The sequence below is a fragment of the Desmodus rotundus genome, chromosome 7, assembly GCF_022682495.2.
Source record: "Desmodus rotundus isolate HL8 chromosome 7, HLdesRot8A.1, whole genome shotgun sequence".
NCBI classification, from domain to species: Eukaryota; Metazoa; Chordata; class Mammalia; order Chiroptera; family Phyllostomidae; genus Desmodus; species Desmodus rotundus.
In genome coordinates, this window is record NC_071393.1 from 127387161 (window position 1) to 127405117 (window position 17957).

At 48.5% G+C, this 17957-nt stretch overlaps 2 protein-coding genes across 7 annotated transcripts in view; one reads left to right on the forward strand and one right to left on the reverse strand.

Moving 5' to 3' along the window:
- The window catches only part of EFCAB11 (EF-hand calcium binding domain 11), a 120301-nt gene extending 116725 nt beyond the window's left edge, over nt 1-3576 (reverse strand). Inside the window, exons 1-2 of one of the 4 annotated variants that reach the window (XM_045201819.3) lie at nt 3294-3569; nt 2643-2738 (exon numbers count right to left, since the gene is read on the reverse strand). In XM_045201819.3, the coding sequence (XP_045057754.2) occupies nt 2643-2738; nt 3294-3368 (171 nt within the window). In that variant the 5' untranslated portion in view covers nt 3369-3569. Of the gene's footprint in view, nt 1-2642; nt 2739-3293 lie in introns of all 4 variants that reach the window. The other 3 variants (XM_024567983.4, XM_045201818.3, XM_045201820.2) reach the window with 3 other exon arrangements.
- A 1091-nt stretch (nt 3577-4667) lies between these two features.
- Nucleotides 4668-17957, forward strand: part of TDP1 (tyrosyl-DNA phosphodiesterase 1) — a 60342-nt gene continuing 47052 nt past the window's right edge. For all 3 annotated transcript variants that reach the window (XR_008427370.1, XM_045201864.2, XM_024568331.3), the window contains exons 1-6: nt 4668-4900; nt 7042-7616; nt 9509-9552; nt 10610-10665; nt 14281-14377; nt 16815-16849. Coding sequence is in view for 2 of the 3 variants with exons in the window: in XM_045201864.2 (XP_045057799.2) it covers nt 7049-7616; nt 9509-9552; nt 10610-10665; nt 14281-14377; nt 16815-16849 (800 nt within the window). In the remaining variant the exon portion in view is untranslated. The remainder of the gene's footprint in view (nt 4901-7041; nt 7617-9508; nt 9553-10609; nt 10666-14280; nt 14378-16814; nt 16850-17957) is intronic.

The window sequence follows — 17957 nt, forward strand, 5'->3', positions numbered from 1 at the left end:
TCCCCTTAAGTGGTGGTGCTCCCTAGTCTTCTGCCCTCAGACCACTGCCCATCCCTCTCCGTGTACTCTCCTTGGGCAATGCCACCCAGTCTCCTGTGTTGAGCTCCCATCTGCGAGCTGAGGAGTGCCCAGTCTACCTGCAGCCCTCGCCTCCCCCCCTCTACCCCGTTTCAGATTCCCGAATGGAAGAGAGGAAGCCCAGCCTGAGAGCAGATCTTCACTGCCATACCCCAGCACCAGCACGGTATCTAATGAGTGAATGCGCTTGGCATGCTGATGGCCCCCTCAAACTTAATGCGCCCCCACCAGAACTCACTGACTTTCCACTGAAACCTGTTCCCAAATTTTCTTACTTGGTGGCATCACAGTTGCTTCAGTCCTGGAGTCACCCCACTCTCCTACCGCCCCCATATCCAATTGGTCATAAGGGCATAACTTCTCTGCCACCAGGAAGTGCTCCCAGACACTCCCTATCGGAGGTCTGCCTAGCTCCTCTAGTCTACAGGACGCTCGGACTCCTATTACAGTTGTCACCAGACTCCACGGTCACCAGACTCAGACCCTCCTCCTTGCCCCTTCACTTTCCATTCTTCTCTCAGTAAGTCTCTCTACACTGAACTGTAAACAATGTCAAAGTGGGGTCGATGTTTCATTCATCTTTCTATCTCTAGCAACTAGCAAATATTCTTTATTAAATAGGAACACAATAATTTCACTGTGTAAACAATTGCAAAAGCACATGTGATTTACTACATGAGTGCTTTACCTGCTTCATCACCTGCATTCAGCAAATATTTCATTTACTCAAATGCAATACTCAAAAAAAAAACCCAAAACCCCAAACCTCAACCCAGTATAAATGAAAAAAATCTGTTAAATTTCATACAGGGTACACATTAAGTGTTACTTATTTAATAAAACGTCATTGTACAAATGATTGATAAGTGTATAGGTGATTTGCTACACCAGTTCTTTACTGATTAGTGACCTGCAGTCAATAAAACATTTCATTAGATTAAAAAATAACAATCCAAAACCTCAACCAGGTATGGAAATAAAAGCTAAAACTGGTTATATTTCATGGAGTGTACATACATGTTTCCACACCCCTGTACCTGTCATTAAGTTCCTCACTTACATTCTGAAATTAAAACCAACCAAGTAGACTCAAAGGTGATAAAGGCAGGAGACCAGATATCTTTCCAGCTGAACGCAGGTTAAATACCATGCTTCAAAGGCTGGGTCTGCTTAGCTGACCTGCTTTAAAATTCCAGCTGAAATGATTGCCGGTTAACAGAAGAGCTGCAATTTCTGGGAGCCAGCCCTGGCTTTTCCTCTGAGCTCTGTAATCGGCCACTCAGTAACAAACATGGTTTAGTACTTGAACCACTCTGAACCCACCTGGGGTAATCACATGGTCATAGACCATATTTACCATGAAGTTGTGATGCATTTAAACATAACGAAGGATGGAGAAGTGGGACATCATGTGGTCCCTGGCTTTGCTGGGCTTGCAATCTGACCGGCAGAGCCCCCTTATGAGCAACAATGGGTCGAAGTGATTGCCCAGCTGTTTGGTCTAACAAGGGCACGAGGGAAGGCATTCCAGGCAGAGTCCCGAGGGCTCCCTCTGCGTGATGACTGCAGTTGAATTTCTTAAACCTGGACAAGATCTTGCCTCGGATTAATTCCAGTTCAGCAATTTAACAGGAGGATCCCATTTCTAGGATGTGATGTAACAGCACAAAGATGGGGGGAACAGGAAACTGGCCCTACTAAAGTAGGAGATTCATCGACATTCAGCTCAACTCTCATTATTAGTGAATTAATGCAACCTTTCCTGGAGATCAATATCCATCAACATTTCAGATGTGCCCAGAACTTATACTTCTAGGAATTTATTCCACAGATGTACACCCACAAGCACAGATAAAGATAAAATAAAAAGGCTGCCCACAGCAGCAATGTTTGTGGGAATGAAAACATAAGGGAACAAATCTAAATGACCAAAAACAGGAAACTGGGTAATAAGAATACTATGCAACTATGTTTTTAATGTGGTGGTTGTGGGTGCTTTTATGTTCAGCTACTGTTAAGTAAGAAAAGACACTTATGATTTCATGTATATGTTTGTCTTGCAAAGGGAATTTTGGAATGATACACAAGAAACTTCGTAATGGTAACCCCTAAGTGGGACCCTGTAGTGGGGTTGGGGGGGGACCTGAGTTTACATTCAACTTTATACTTTTCTGCAGTTTGAATTTTTTACTATGTCAATGTATCACTTCCATAATTTAAACAAAGAAAAAAATTTAAATAATAAAAAACTCCTGCATGTCACTTCCTCTGTGGATTCCTCCTGTTACCAACACCACCCTCCCAGCCTTCTCTCTTCACACCTTCCTAGCATCTCCTATTTCATGGGCTCTGGTGAGATGGCTTTCTAATTCATCCCTAAATTGGGTTCTAGAGAAAAAATGAGTAAAAGTCAGCACTGGGCACATCTCTGAAACTGCTTATAAGGCAGCGAGTAACCTTATAAATATCTTAAGCTAGCCCCCTGCGCTCTACCATTAGGATCCATTCATCATTAACGCTTCGTAATGTCTACCCCATCCCCAAACACTGAAAGAAAGCTGTACCTTGGAAGGCTTGTACCCAAACAGCATTACAACAGCAACTTTAAAGTCCTCTCTGCTTAGATAGCCTTTGTTATCTTCATCACATACTTTGAACACCTAAGGAACATTAAATACCTTCATTAAGACAGAAACCTTTCATTTGTTCTATTATTTTCCTTACTAGCTTATATTAAATTCGAACCTCCAAAACCTAAAATTCTGCCCACCAGCAGGCTTGGAAATGGAGTGTCATTATCTTACTGTTAATGCTCAAGAAATCTTAACTATGGGCTAAACTTACCCCTCAAAAGTTGCAGTGACTGACTTAATCGCTAAACTGACGCAAATTAATTCCTTTAAACTTTTGTGATAGTTTCTGCCCAAAATTCGGTCCGGGAACTAGGAAACTGAGGCAAAGGGGCTTGCTTGCCCTGAAAGGCGGGAGGAGAGATGCAGGTTACTTATTGGACTACGTAGCCGAGAACAGAAGGGACTTAGAACTAGCCGGAACACAGGACAGGGAGCCACAGCCTTGCAGCACGAGGCTCAGGCATTAATAATGACACTTTGCATTGCCAGACCAGTCTTTATCTCTGAAAGGAGACTCAATAAGACGCAAGAAGGGGGAACGGAGTGAGAGCCCCGAGTCAAGTTAAAATCCGAGACACCTACTTCCACCCATCTCTTGTATTCAGAGGGGCTGGCTTCCCACGTCTTTGGCCGGGCCCGGACCTGGGAGAAGAACATCTCTTCCGCCACAACCAAATCGGGACAAACCGGCGACCTCCGCAGTCAGAGCCCGACGAACAGCAGACCACCCACCACACTCACTCCCGCTCCCGAAACTGAACGCGGCCTTGCACCTCCAATGTCTTCTCCCATTGGACGGTGCGCAAGCCACTGACGTTGGTGCCGCAGTTCTATTGGCCAGAGGTTTTGTTTAAGGACGTTTCCTCGGAACAGCCTCTGCCGGAGAGGCTGTCGGGTCCACCCCCAGCGCTGGGCTACGCCGGGTCCGGTCCCCTTAACTCTTTACGCGCGGCTGGAGAGCCAGCTTGCCCAGGTGCTGCTTCAATGACTCTGTATCTGCCCCCACACTTCGCAATAAATTACTTTTGATAGTTGCCATCTACCACAGTGTGCTGTTATAGGAGACACAAAGAGTGTGGACAAAGCATCGGAGGAATCGAACAAAACGAGCCAAGTCCATCATTCACGTGCTGATCAGCAAGCATTGGGTCCCAGCCCCACGAGGTCAGTTTTGTCCTCCCTGTAGCCCCAGCACGTAGCACGATGCCTGGCACAAAGCAGACGAACCAACTGAACCCTAAGGACATTTACGCAAGTTACTTTATTCAATCCTCCGGGAGAGCTTGGTATGAAAGAAACTCCGAGAATTAGTAATATAAACAGCACTGAGCCCAAATTCCATCGCAAACATCCTTATTAAAGGTAAGGAGTATGGAGAAGTCTCCGTTTTGCAAAGAAGTTTGTCTTAGACCGCTCTTTCTTCAGGCAAATCAATAAGATTAAAAAGCACACGCACACTCAGACATAACACAAGTTTCAAACATGAAACGGGCATTCGAGGTCGATTCCGGGGGGAGCTCATTTAACCTTGTATTTTACAGCAGGTTTAACATTATGCGCCCCAGGCGAGCCCTCTTCTCCTGGGACACAGGTCTCAGCCTTCAGCCACCTTGAAGCTCAGCTGGTCCTCTCTCGGCCTCTAGAACCACCGCCCCCTACCCCACACCCCAGCCTCGAGCCCCGAGAGCCTGAAGCTGTTCGCGAGAAGCCCTGTAAATGGGATGAGTTTTGCTAATTAACTAAGAGAGAAAGAGATAACAGTTGTTTTCCTCTCTCCGGTTTGTGTTTGTTTTGTTTTGTGTTCTTTTTTGAGAAAAGTGGCCAGGAGGTGAGCCGAGACCCTAGAGACCAGGTCCCCCCTTCGCCTCCTGCTGGGAGAGCTCCAGGCAGCCCCTTGGATCCGGCGGTCTTTAGGACCCAGCGGCGGGCGTCCCGGAAGGGGAAGGCGAAGGGGCTGCGGCTCAGCCGCGAAGTGCGCGCCGGGGCCGGGAGTGTTTGAACTGCGCGCAGGCGCCGGGACCGTGGAGGGGCGGGATCCCGAGTGGCTGCGGGCTCCGGAGCCTCAAGCTGCGGGAGCTGGGCCTGCGCTCGTGTTTCTTCCGGCCCCGTTGCGGTGCGCGGGCCGCTCGTATCCCACGAAGTCCTGAGGTCCCGGCGGGACTGGAAGCGGAGCATCTTGTAGACACTAGGTAAGGTCCCCTCCTGGGCCTCGACTTCCTCCAGTACCTGTTAGGCGCGAGCGGCACGTGCTGCAACCGGAGTCCTGCGGGAGTGGGGACGTGAGGGCTCCCCCTGCTCCAGTTCTTATTCCGGCTTCTCCGCGTAGTTAGGTGGCTGGACTCGGCTGTTAGGGGTGATGGCGAGCGCATGGTGAGCGTTTACCCCATGCTGGGCACTGAACCTTTCTGTGCTCAGTTTCCCTGTAAATGGGAACAGTCGTGGTACTTGGTATAGACTTCTTGTGCAAGTGAAATAAGTTAATCCCTGGTGAAGCGCTTCGATTGATGCCTGGCCCGAGGTAAGCGCACAGAAAAGTTAGCAGCTGTCATTACTGCCCAAACGTACCCCGAATTCACTCAGTTCACTCCATCCCCACCACCTTCCGTCAGGCAGCTCCCCGAGTCTTTGCAGGAGCCTCCTCACTTCGACTTCTGTCTCCCTCCAAACCATTCTCCACCCAAAGTTGTAAGGAACCGAATACTTTTAAAAGGGGTAAGTAGGACCAAGGTACTCCCCTGCTTATTAAAGCCCTTCGGTGGAGCCCCACAGTTCTTAGAATAAACCCCGTATCTTTAACAGGCCTTACTCCTTACCCACCCCTTTCACCCTGGACCATTGTGTTCCTTGGCCAAGGCCTTCCCTCTGCTCCTGCAGTTATTACAGCCTGGTTCCCACCTCGTGGCCTTTGCAGGTTGGGTTCCCTCTACTTGGAATATACTGCTTCACCCCACCGCCGTTGGTTCCTTTCATCCTCCAGATCCCACTTAAATATTACTTATTCAGAATGTTCCAAAGGAAGGGCATCCCTGATTCTGTCTCACACCTGTAAAATGTAAGGAGTGTCTGTAAAGATATCTTGGTTTTTTGTTTGTTTACTTTTGTGTTGGGCTTTTTCTTTCCCCCTGAAATACATAAGCTCTTCTAAGGCAGAAACCGTTTGTATGTGGTTAACTCTCTATACCCAGTGCTTGGTACACAGTAGCTGCTCAATAAGTATGTTGGATGAATGAACTCGGGAAGGTAGGTATGATGCCCCTTTTATAAAGAAGGATACTTATGTTCAGCAGTTAAGTGACCTGTCCGTGTGCACATTTGCCACCTAGTAATGACTGGATTTGAAATCAGGGCCCATGTTTGCCCTCTAAAAGGCCACACAGGGTCTCAATTGAGGAGCCTTACTCCTGTGCCCTCCTGATGTTCTGCAGACTCTGTAAGAAGCAGCAGCTGGGTGTAGTCTGGTGGGGGAGAGGGAGAGCTAGCAGCTTTAAGAGGAGTACTCATTTGCATCCTCAAATTTGTCAAGTCCTTAATAAGAGCTCTAAAACTTCAAGGTGGCAATTGGTGGGAGAGTGTCTTTAGATTTTCACCCTCCTTGGCATCTGCTTTCCTCTTGTGAGATAAAGAAAGTAGAAATTAGACTGTGGTTTACAAAGTAAAAGTGTTTTGCTTCAGCACAAGTTCTTTGTGGGACTTAGCATTTTGATTTAGGACCAGGACAGTAAGCTATTACATTAGTTGGGCCTTCATGGAAGTATATACTTCTAGATAATGTATATACAGAATTGATTATTCAACACTGTCTTGAGGATTTTCTTAACATTTATGGTAAGTAGCTCATCTTTGGGGAAGTAAGAAATAATCACTCAAGTCCTTCGGGCTCCATGCTTCAGTGAGGGGTAGCTATGTAAATTCCAATTTGAGTGTAAAAATTTGAGCATCCTCAAAATTACTCTTGAAATTTCATAAATTAGCCTGAACCCCAATCCAGCAGTTGGAAGCTTCATTTTTTGTTTTGTTTTGGGCTTTGGCTCAAACCCTATTCCTGGGGCATCTAAGAACAAGATCTAGGTTGAAAGGCTGAGGGAGGGGAGGAGAAGGTGACCATTTTGCTGTCACTTTCTTTGCCAAATTCCGTAGCCAAGTTTGGTAATGTGCCCTTAAGCACCTGCAAAGTAGCAGATGTCGGTGACGCGGCTCAGCCTCTGGTAGGTGTCAGGTGTGCTGTATGTATTGTAGACGCTCGCGTGACAGAGAATTTGAGAGCAGTGAAGTTAGTTTACCAATGGTCTGGTGAATGGGAAATAACAATATTTCTGTCCTTCATTTCCAGAGGTATAATGTCTCAGGAAGGTGATTATGGGAAATGGACAATATCAAGTAGTGATGACAGTGAGGAGGAAAAGCCCAAACTGGACAATCCGTCTACCTCTCTTCTCCCCCGTGCTGGGCAGCGAGCAGCCCGTGAGCCTAGGTACACCTGTTCCGAGGCTCGGAAAGCCGCCCACAGGAGGAAAATATCACCCGTGAAATTCAGCAACACAGATGCAGCTTCAGAAGTTTCACCTCCCAAGAGGCAGAAGAGTGGTTCCCAGGAAGAGCTGGGTTGGTGTCTCTCCAGCAGTGATGATGAGCTGCCACCAGAGACGCAGCAGAAGGCGGCAGAGAAAGTGGCGGTTAAAGAGGAGAAAGGCGTTTCCTCACCCAAAGACAGTGCTGCCCCGAGAGCTGGAAATCATGGCCCTCCTGCCCGCCACGCACTCACAGAGGATGCAGACGAGTACGAAACGTCAGGGGAAGGCCAGGACATTTGGGACATGCTGGACAAAGGGAACCCCTTCCAGTTTTACCTCACTAGAGTCTCGGGAATTAAGCCGAAGTATAATTCTGCAGCCCTGCATATCAAGGGTAAGTGGTACAGGTGTCGGGAGCTGTCAATCTGCGCGTGAGAGTGAAGCCTGGGAGGTCCTCTAGAGTGATCGCCAAGACCCTCGTGGTCTTAATCACTCTCAAGGAAAAAAATACCATTTTGACAGCAAACTGTTTACTTTGGGCAGGAAATCAGAGGCCGTTTCTCACAGCCCTGTAGATGAACGCTTCAGAACACTTAGTGCAGTGTCTTAAATTGTTTAACTTTTAACATAGAGAAACTTCATCAATAACACTCTATTAATGAGGTGGCAAATACTTGACATCAGAAGTTCTCGTTGGTCCCTGGATCAGCAGCATCACATTTTTTAAGTTTTAACTTGTTAAAAATGCAGCAACTCAGCCCCACCCACATTCATTGGGAGCAAGACTCTGCGGTCTGTGTAATAAGCCCTTTAGGGGATTCTAACGCCCAGTCAAGTTTGAGGACCACTGCTTGGAAGCCTGGCTTTGGTTCTTGGCAAAGAAGCTAAAAAAAATGCCAGCATGCAAATAGATGTTTCAGTTCTGAACCAAAAGATGGTCTTTGGTTGCTTCGGTTATTCCCTGGGCTGCGTCTGTGTGATACTGTGTTATATATTTGGTCTTCATCTCTGGCTATATTTGGCTTTTGTCCTAGGCTCCTGAAACAGCTCTGGAGTAATAAAGGTCAAAGGAGTATGTTTTATTGTTCATAACAAGCCCCACTCAACCACACCTGGGCTTATGTTAATGAAGTGACTTTGGGAAAGCCCCTAAGAATGGGGGGCTGGTTGCCCAGTGAACCAACCATGCGATTAAAGGTGGAACTTGCAGCCTCATCACCCACCTCCAGGGAGAGGAGAGGGATTGGAGGTTGAGTTGATCACTAATGGCCCATGATTTAATTGAAAATGCCTGTGTAATGAGGCCCCTTAAAAAACCCTAGCTCAGGGGGTCTGGGGAGCCTCCAGGCTGGAGCACATGTGGAAGTGCTGGGAGGGTGCACCTGAGAGGGTGCAAGGCTCCGTACCCTTTCCTGTACCTACCGTGCCCCGTGCGTCTCTCCCACCTGGCTCTTCCTAAGTTGCTTCCTTTCATAATAACCCAGTCATCCAAAATGCTTTCCTGAGTCCTGTGAGACTAGCAAGTGATCAGACCTGAGGAGGGGACCATGGGCTGTTAGGACCCGGGGTGGTGATGATTGATGAGTGGGTGGGTCCTTCCTCTGGTGGTGGTGGTAACGCCACCTGAGCTTTCCGGCCTAACCCAAGTCAAGCTGGAATGGCTGAGAGGTGGGACTCCCTCAGAGATGACCGGGAATGCTGAAACACAGGCTTAGAGCTCTGGCTGCCTCTGCCCTCTCCCCCACAGGAACCACGTAGTCTGGGCTGGGGAGGTAGAAATTAAGAAATCTGGAAGAACAGCATGCATCATTATTGTCCTTACTGGCAGCTTCTAAAATTGACCGCTCATCCAGTATTGAAGTTGTAACTTTTAATTTTATGTTATATTGTATTAAAGAATACATAGTAAGTATTATTGCATAACAGGGAAATTTCCTCTTGAATGTTATAGAACACTGAAGTCTTAACTCTGTAGTAATTTTTCAGTTCACTGTGTTCTAAGCCCAATTTTGAGCATCAGTGACTATTAAGTCAGTTGTGTTTATTTTTTTATTGACTGATTTTGGGGAGAGAGAGGAAAGAAAACATTGATTTTTTGTTCCACTTATTTATGCGTTCATTGATTGCTTCTTGCACGCCCCCTGACGGGAGCTGGAACCTGCAGCGTTGGCATGTTGGTGGGACACTCCAGCCAACTGAGCCACCTGGCCAGGGCCTGTTGAGACTGTTATTACTAGAGGATTTTTATCAAAATACGAATTAGATTTAAACATTTTGTCTTCTCAGATATTTTATCGCCTCTATTCGGGACACTGGTATCTTCAGCACAGGTAAGTTTTTGTTTGTGTATGGGGTGTGGGGGATTTGGGTGAAAGGGGAGAGATAATTAACTCCATGAGAAAATATGAGTGGTAGAGACCTAAGTCTCAGTCCAGTGCTGGGTCCCTGCGATGGCACATCCCACAGCCACAGTTGCAGACCCACAGCCAGCAGCGGGGAACAAGGATGCCACTGTCAGTGGGCCCCTGGCTCTTGATGAGGCTACAAGGACCGGCTAAGAAGTCGCTCTGGAAATTTCAGCCTGAGGGTTGGGGACACCAATGATCTCATGGGACTCTGATGCAACCCCCGACGGACGTATGGGTAGAGAGGTGAAAGCCAGCTCAAGTTTGATTTAGAAAAGTAAGACATCTCCTGCAGCTACCAAAAAAAAAAAAGTGGAGAAAAGTTATGGCTACTTCTGCACATTTGATTGCTCCCACCGGACAGGGCTGGTCCCTTCGTTTTGGTAAATCACTTAATGCTCCAGGCTGTTGACTCAGGGATCAGAGAGAAGGTCCCTTCTCTGAAGAGTGCAAAGCATTCGGGGCCTCTCCAGTTTGGCATGGCCCCAAGAGTCCTGGTCCCAGATAGAACCTTGGGGTGGGTTTTTGTGTGTTCCCCTAGCTAGCCCAAGTCCCTGTGTCCAGGAGGAGGGGCAAGGGTCACCCAGCTGTGGGGAGGAGCCCGGTGGGTAAGTCTGGTGCAGAACTTTTTACAATCACCGAGGGGGCCAGGGATGAGTGTATGAGTCCCTTTGCTGAAATGAATCAGAGAGCCCTCAGAAATAGCGAACACAAAGGCCATGGAAGCACGCAGAGCTGGCTGCCTCAGCACCCTTCCCTCACCACTCCTCCACTGACTCGCGCCCCGCGGGGGCGTGTCCTCCTCAAGACGGAGGTCAGGCTCGTTTCTGAGCATTGTGGCCTAACTGCCTAGGTTTATAAATAAAACGTGTCGTTTTTCATTATTTCAGCATTTCTTTCCATTAATGACCAAACAGGTCTCTGTGTAGACTGCTTGGCTGAATTGCTCATGACTTAGTGCCTTTTCTTTCTCCCTATCCAGTTCAACTACTGCTTTGACGTGGACTGGCTCATAAAACAGTATCCACCCGAGTTCAGGTGAGTTCCCTGTGATGCCAGACGGCGTCCTGGCTGTAGGGGCTTTAAAACACAAGGTTCGTGCTTTTCAGGCAGCTACCAGCCATCTTTTCTGAATGTCTTTTAAACCATCCGCATCATACACACCTGAAGTTATACTGAGAAAACGACCTTTTTTTACCTATTCTAACTAATTACATGCATTCCTCATTCAGATGTTAGCATTTTCCTCCATTGCGCTGTCCAGAAGTAGATGACCACAACTTCCAACCCGAGTAAGAGAACTTTATGTCCAGTGTTCTCGTGAAGGCAGGGGCACTGCCACCCGCTTTCCAGCCCTGTGAGCACGCCACCACGTGGCCAGCATGCCACACTCTGCCTACCACATCAGCACTGTTCTGAGACTCTTTCTCCAGTGGTTCTTCCTGTAGCTTAAGAGTTGATGCAGGTGTCACAGGGCCTTCCCCATGCAGGTAATGGAGGTGATGGATTTGAAGTCTGTCTTCCGGAGTTCCTCAGCCTGGGGTTCCTCAGCAGTGCAGACCAAATAGGTGGCATCACACCGTAACAACACACACCTGCTCTAACACACTTACATGACAGACTCCGTGACCACAAGTAAGGTCCAGGCGTGCACACGCAGGGAAAGTGATCATCAGACCCTCACCTGCTCTAACACACTTACATGACAGACTCTATGACCACAAGTAAGGTCCAGGCGTACACACGCAGGGAAAGTGATCATCAGACAGACCCTCACAGTCCTGGGTGCATTTAGGGATCAGATGGTGGAAACTGTCATTGACAATGGAGGAAATGCCATTCAAATTTCCCAAGGCCTTGGCACTCAAGGGCTTATATTTGACCTGTGACACGTAGGATTAGTTTTAGCTGCGTGTGACAGAAAGCCCAAAACAATGGTGGCTTAAACAGCGAGAAAAACATTTCTCCAGCCTAAGAGGTCCAGGTGGTGGACACCCGAGGTCTGGATTGGGGGCCGCCATGGCTCTAGGAGACTTAGCCCCTCTGTCGTTCTGTCCCACCATCCCCGTGTGTGACTTCAGTCTTCAGAGACACCTTGAGGTCCAGGATGACACCTGAAACTCCAGATCCCTGGTCTGTGTTCCAGGTGGCAGGAGGGAGGAAAGCGGAGGAGGATGAGAGGGCCATATCCCAGCTGTGTCCCTCCGAACGGCCCTCCTGGAAGCCCCCCCCCTCAATACCTGCCTATAGTTCACTGAGCGGCCCTCAGTCACAGGACAGTGACCGGCTCTGAAAGAGGCAGTAAGTGCAGTCTCAGCCGAGCACACCCTGTCCTCACTGAGATCGGCTCGTGAGGACAGGGGAGGACAGAATGGCATCAGCAGGAGGCAACCAGCCATCTGCCGCGGGTCATCCTGGCCAGACGTGTCCTTAGTTGCATTGGCACTTCTGTCGTTCATCCCTTTGCTTCTCAAATTGCCACGCCTTTCAAGTGTTGCCAAAATACAGACTTCAGTTCCTCGTGTATCTGTAATGGGTCGAATCGTCTCACCCCCAAAAAGGGTCTGTTGGTGTTCCAACTCCCGGCACCTCAGAAGGTGTCCCCGTTCGACAGTAGGGCTGATTCAGGGATCATCAAGTGAAAATGAGGTGGTCAGGGCAGGTCCTATTTTAATACTGCTGTGTCCTCGAAAGAAGGGGAAATCGGGATGTGGACGCACACAGACTGAAGGCACAGGGAGCACACCGTCCAGACGCTGGGAGAGAGGCCTGGAACAGGGCCCTCCCTTGGCCCTCGCAGGGAGCCAGCCCTGCTGACCCCTGACCTCAGACTTCGAGTTTCCAGAACTGTGAGACAAAAAGTTTCCGGTGGTTGAGCTCCCCGCGTGTAGTGCCTTATTGTGGCAGCCCCGGCAAACTGGTACAGTAGCCACTGGGCTCTCAGTAACTGGTCAAGGGACAGAAGGGTCCTGCCTGCCCCACACCCACTCGTTGCTGGACACACCTTGGGAATTCCATCAGGAGCATTGTCAGGAGGAGGAATGAATGACCTGAATGTCGAGTTCAGGTAACATCCAGGATGTGTAGAGAGAAAGACTCAGATTGTAGAGGTCTGACCTGCATTAGGTTGTCGTTCAGATGCCGCCTGCAGGAGGGTTTTCCACAAGAGCAGAACCAGTAGGAGATACACAGGGCGGGGCAAAAGCAGGTTTACAGTTGTGAGTACGTGAAACAGTGTATTCTTACGGTATTATTTATTAATTATTGTCTTTTCCATGCAAACGACTGTAAACATGCTTCTGCCCCACCCTGCACACGGCATGTATTGTGGGCAGTTGGCTCCATCGGGAAGAGAACAAATTCTCCCTCTGCTTTTCCCCACTCGGGCTGGCAGTGGACTAGGCGATGCTCTCCCCGATCCGGGAGGGCTCTCTGCCCTACTGAGTCCGCCCATTCAAATGCTCCTCTCGCCCGGAAACCCCCCACGTGCACACCCAGAGGTCGTGTTCAGTCTGGGCACCCCTGGCCCTGTCAGGTCGACACATGAAATTAACCGTCACAACGGCCTTTTTGTGACAGTTTATGGAACCAGTAAAGTTGAAGGAATTAATGCAGACTTCAACTTCTGTCAATAATGTTTCATCTTTAAAAAAAAACGCCCTGATGGCCTGATAACACCAATTGGTGCTAGGTGATAGGTGCGTGAGTTGCTGTTACCTTGCTCTCTGGGCCAGTTTTCTAGTCGTACAAGAGAAAAAAGTCGGGAGGACGTGTTTCTTATTTTATTCGGACTAACGTGGTAGTGGGAGTTCAGCAGCCGGGCATTTGAACTGGAAGTGTGTTTCTGTCACCTTTTCCGTTGCGTGGTGCCCCTTCGTGCGTGCTGGGGAGTCGCTCAGCTCCGTGATTGGTGGATGTGGAAGTGGCTGTCGTCGTTCACCTTGCTTGTTTACTTGCTGGAGAAAAACCCAGTTCCGGTGTTGTTGGGCGCATATTGATTTCTAAGGACCATCTCGCTTTGAATTAACTGGAGAAGACCGTGGCTCCCTTGAAAGCCTTTTTCCTCTGGTCTAGTCCTGAAGAGCATTCGCATGCTGTCCTTTAGGAATCCAAGAATACAGCGTTTTCAGTGCGCCTTGGGTTCTGCGTCACTGGAACATCACCACCTTTAAGGAGTCTGCATCGTGCTGTGGCAGTGGGCCTATTCGCTCATGTGTCCTGGGAGTCCAGTGCAGTGCCTAGCACGCAGTAGGAGCTTGGTAAATGCAGACCTAGTAAGGGTCCAAAAGAAGGGGAAGAAAAGAGCCTCATGCTATACAACAGTAATTTTATATCTTTTAATCTATCCAAATTTAAACACATTAACACAGAGCTGTATGCCCTTTGGGGAGTAATTCATGACTCAAGGCTTTTCTTGAGTCACGGCCCCTCTGGGTCACAGTAGAGCTGCAGGACCAGGCCGCATGGCCAGGGTGAAGGTAGGTGGTTAGTGAGGGTGAGCTGACCGCTGTTCTGTGTTAGCCCTGTTCTCAGTCACCGCAAAGGCCAGACGCTCGTGCGGGGTGGGCAGGGAGCTAGCACTCCCTCCCTCACTAAGCAAGAGCCCAGCTTTATGAATGACACATTTACAATATGCTTCTGATCCCTTCTCAGGAAGAAGCCAATCCTGCTTGTGCATGGCGATAAACGAGAGGCTAAGGCTCACTTACACGCTGAGGCAAAGCCTTATGAGAACATTTCCCTCTGCCAGGTAAGCTGCTTGCTGCCCTTGGAGGTCATGCTTGGTCTGCGAGTTGGAAGGCAGTTCAGACATTTCGTCTGTCCGCCTGCCTAGTTCGGGAATTCTCTCCAGCACCCCCAACAGATTGGGCTGGAATGCTTCCTGCGGTGGCCCTTGGGGTTAGAACGATTCCTCTTCACGTTGACCTCGTCCCCCTGCATTAGTCAGCGTTCTTCAGGGAGACAGCCTAGGGCAGGGGCTGGGGGGGCGTGTGTGAGGGGGATGCTGGCAAGTCCCAGACCCAGGGCAGAGTGGGTGTTGCTGCTGGAGCCCACAGTCAGTCTGGGGGCTGACCTCCCCTTCCTTGAAGGAGTCAGCCTGCTCTGGAGGCCTGCAGCGGGTGGGGTGCGGCCCGCCTACCTTGGGGAGGGCAGTCTATTTCCCTCAGAGTTCACTGGTGTGAAGGTTGTTCTCATCTAAAACTCGACCTTCACTGCAGCACGTGAGCAAAACCCAGACACTGCGGCCTCGCCAACTAGACAATACACTGAATCTCAGCCTTCCTCCTGTGGCCTCTGCACACTGGTCCCGATTTTCCCCCTGGGGCCACACAGCACAATTCTCCTCCTGCACGTGCCAGTGATTCTTGTATTTGAGGACATCTCCCTTAGGCGGCGTGCTTGCGCCTGTCCTCTCGGATGCACCGCGGTGCCGTCTCTCCCCAGCCTCTGGTCCTCCTCTGCTTGCGCCTGGTCAGTGTGCCTGTCAAACCCGGGTTTCACCGCTGCGATTCCACCACTGCGCTTTCGGTAGCTGGACTTGGGAGACATTCCTTCTCCCAGTGTGTTCGTGGCTCACCTTCTACTCAGATACGCCTTTGCCTAGCAGTCACCAAGCTCCTGTTGTTTGCTTTGCTTCCCAAAACAGGAGAGGTCAAACTGCAGGAGGAGAGCTCTCATCAGACTGAAAGCGGTCAGAAAATGAAATAACACAGGAATCTTGGAAACTAGTGGTTAAATCAATAGAAATAGTGTTTTCCAAACACTACCTGTCCTCAAAGTTCAGGAGCCCTTGTGGCATGCTGCAGGCCCGCCACTAGAGGGCGGGACGAGCCACTGTCTTCCAAACCTCCTAAGAGCTGTTCAGGAGCTCCCAGGCCTAGTCTGACGTACAGAAGGGTCGTGGCCCCATCCTGACTTACTGAAATACCTTAAGTCTCGTGTGTACGGTGAATTCCTGGCTTTGACGTCAGTCAAAGAACCGCCAGATGCTAAAACTTCTCATATTTTGTACATATGGGGCCAGAGGCCAGAGATTGAGGCCTGCTGGTGGTCAAGGTTCAGGCTACCTGGGTTCTGCCCCAGCCCTTCATTTACTAGCTGTGTCCTTCTGGGCTCATCTTCAAGCATAATTCCTTCATCTTTAAAGTGGATTGCTAATACCCTTCTTCACAGGGCTGTTGAACAAGGGATTTGGTGCATTTGCCCCAAAAAGCACCCATTAAATATTATCTGTCCACCTGTCACGCTCACCTGTGTGTGCTCCTGCTGTGTAAGGAGGAGTCTTACTCTGCACACACTGCCTGCAGCAAACATCCTATGGTAGGCAGGCGGGGTGGAACCCGGGCTTGCCTCCGTTTGTGGCGCTCTGCCCAGGGCAGGCCCCCTTCCTGTACCCTCGAGACGCTTTTTCTCTCTCACTCCTGCCCACTGCCTGAACCCCCTAGCAGCCCCGTCATTTGAAAAAGGAGAAGAAAGCAGCACAGAGATTTAAATATTTTTCAAAGTCGTGAAGCTAGGACTTGTGCGTTCCTAACTGCTGTTTTGACATTTCTATTTTAACTCTTTCATAGCCCACATCTAGGGTGTATTTTGCTACACTGGGTGTTAGATACAATGTTTTACTTCTCCACCCCCCTCCCATTTGTATGTGAAGGTATTATTTTGTAACGCAAACATGGATTTAATAATATATATGTTCTTTATTTTCAGCACTTGCTATGTTATTAATAAAGAAAACTTCTAATATCATAACACAAGTCCTTCTGCTGCCACCACATTCAATGTTTTTTGACTGCACTCTGAAAACTTTTTGCATTTATTAATTTCTGTATAAGCCAAATTATCTTATTTTAAAACTTTGCATGAGTCTCATTTGTTTTTATTAGTTTTTTGACAACTAAAGAAAGTAGGCATTTCAACTTCTAATTACTATAATTAAAAATGCAGAAAGTATTGAATCATTCTGAGTAACTTTTTAAAGAATTATTTTTTTTTAACCAAGCCTTACTGGGTATTATAAAAGTTGTGTTGTTGATCAAGGACTTGTCCACAAGAGGGCAGTAAAAGCAGTTAAAAAAAAGAGAAAGTTGACCTGAAACTTTACTAATTTAATTTCCAATAGGTGGGGATATTATTGAGGGTTCCCCCCCCCCCCAATAAGTGACTTGGCTTCTTTTTCATCCTAGGCAAAGTTGGATATTGCGTTTGGAACACACCACACGTAAGCAATTTTCATGAAATGGGAGAGGGTATGGGTATGGTAGTGGACCGATGCATGCTATTCACAAAGGGCCCTCAGAGGAACTCAAGTGTGATGATTTTGCGGGGGGAAATGTGTCAGTGAAGAATTAGAGGAAGTGGAGTTGTTTTCTAGCAGCCTTGAGACAAAATACTGGGATCCGCCTTTCAGCAGGAAAGCCTGAACCCCTAGTGCGGTTTCTGCTTTCTGCCCAGGACGTTCGTTACTGGAGAACGGCGGCTGTGGTGTGTGCTCGTGGTTGTGGGTGACTGTGCATGTATTAGCGACGTGCCTGCAGGGTCCACCGCCCGAAAGACAGTCTGGTGATTTCTATGAGATTCCGAGTTGCATCAAATGGAATATTGATGGTCGGCTCCATCCTGGGATGGGAAAAAAATTATTTTACAAGAAGCTGTCAATTCAAGAGGTTGATGCCTGTTCTTGATCAAGACATCTCAAAAATTTCCTTTCGAATACGTTTCTGAGACCTTGCAAATCAAAGACAGGGAAAGCTTTTCTGTTACTTCCCATTTCACACATGGTACCCAGTTATCCACTGGACTCCTGTTTTAGGTTAGTTTTACAGCTGTTTTTGCTGGGCCCTTTTACATACATGTGAGCGCATTTCAATTTTTTTTTAATCCCATTTCTCCGGAAAGCATGTGTGACGTGAACGTGACAAAGCCTCATCTCCTGTCGAGACCAGTTGTGGAACTGGGTAGCCAGCTGCTTGCAGCATCTTCCCATGTGTCTGTCTGCAGGGCGAAAAGGAGTCTCTAGGAGGGAGTGTGGAGTGTTTGTGATCAGTTTTCCTGATGTTACAGTGACCTGACATGAAGGCGTACATTCAGCTTTCCTGGTATATACTTGAAACTATATGTTGCCAATGTGCTTTAAAAAAAGGAACCAGAGTGGAAAGGGTTGAACCCTTTTGTAGAAGGTACCTACCAGCCCTGCGGTATCTGGTCTTAGGTGCTACTGAGTAGACGTTGCAGCATTTACCCACCATCCCCAACTGGAAGCTTCAGTCTAATAGAGGACAGGCTTTGAGGGTTGTTGAAAGTGAACTCAGGCACCCAGCTCCAGTAGC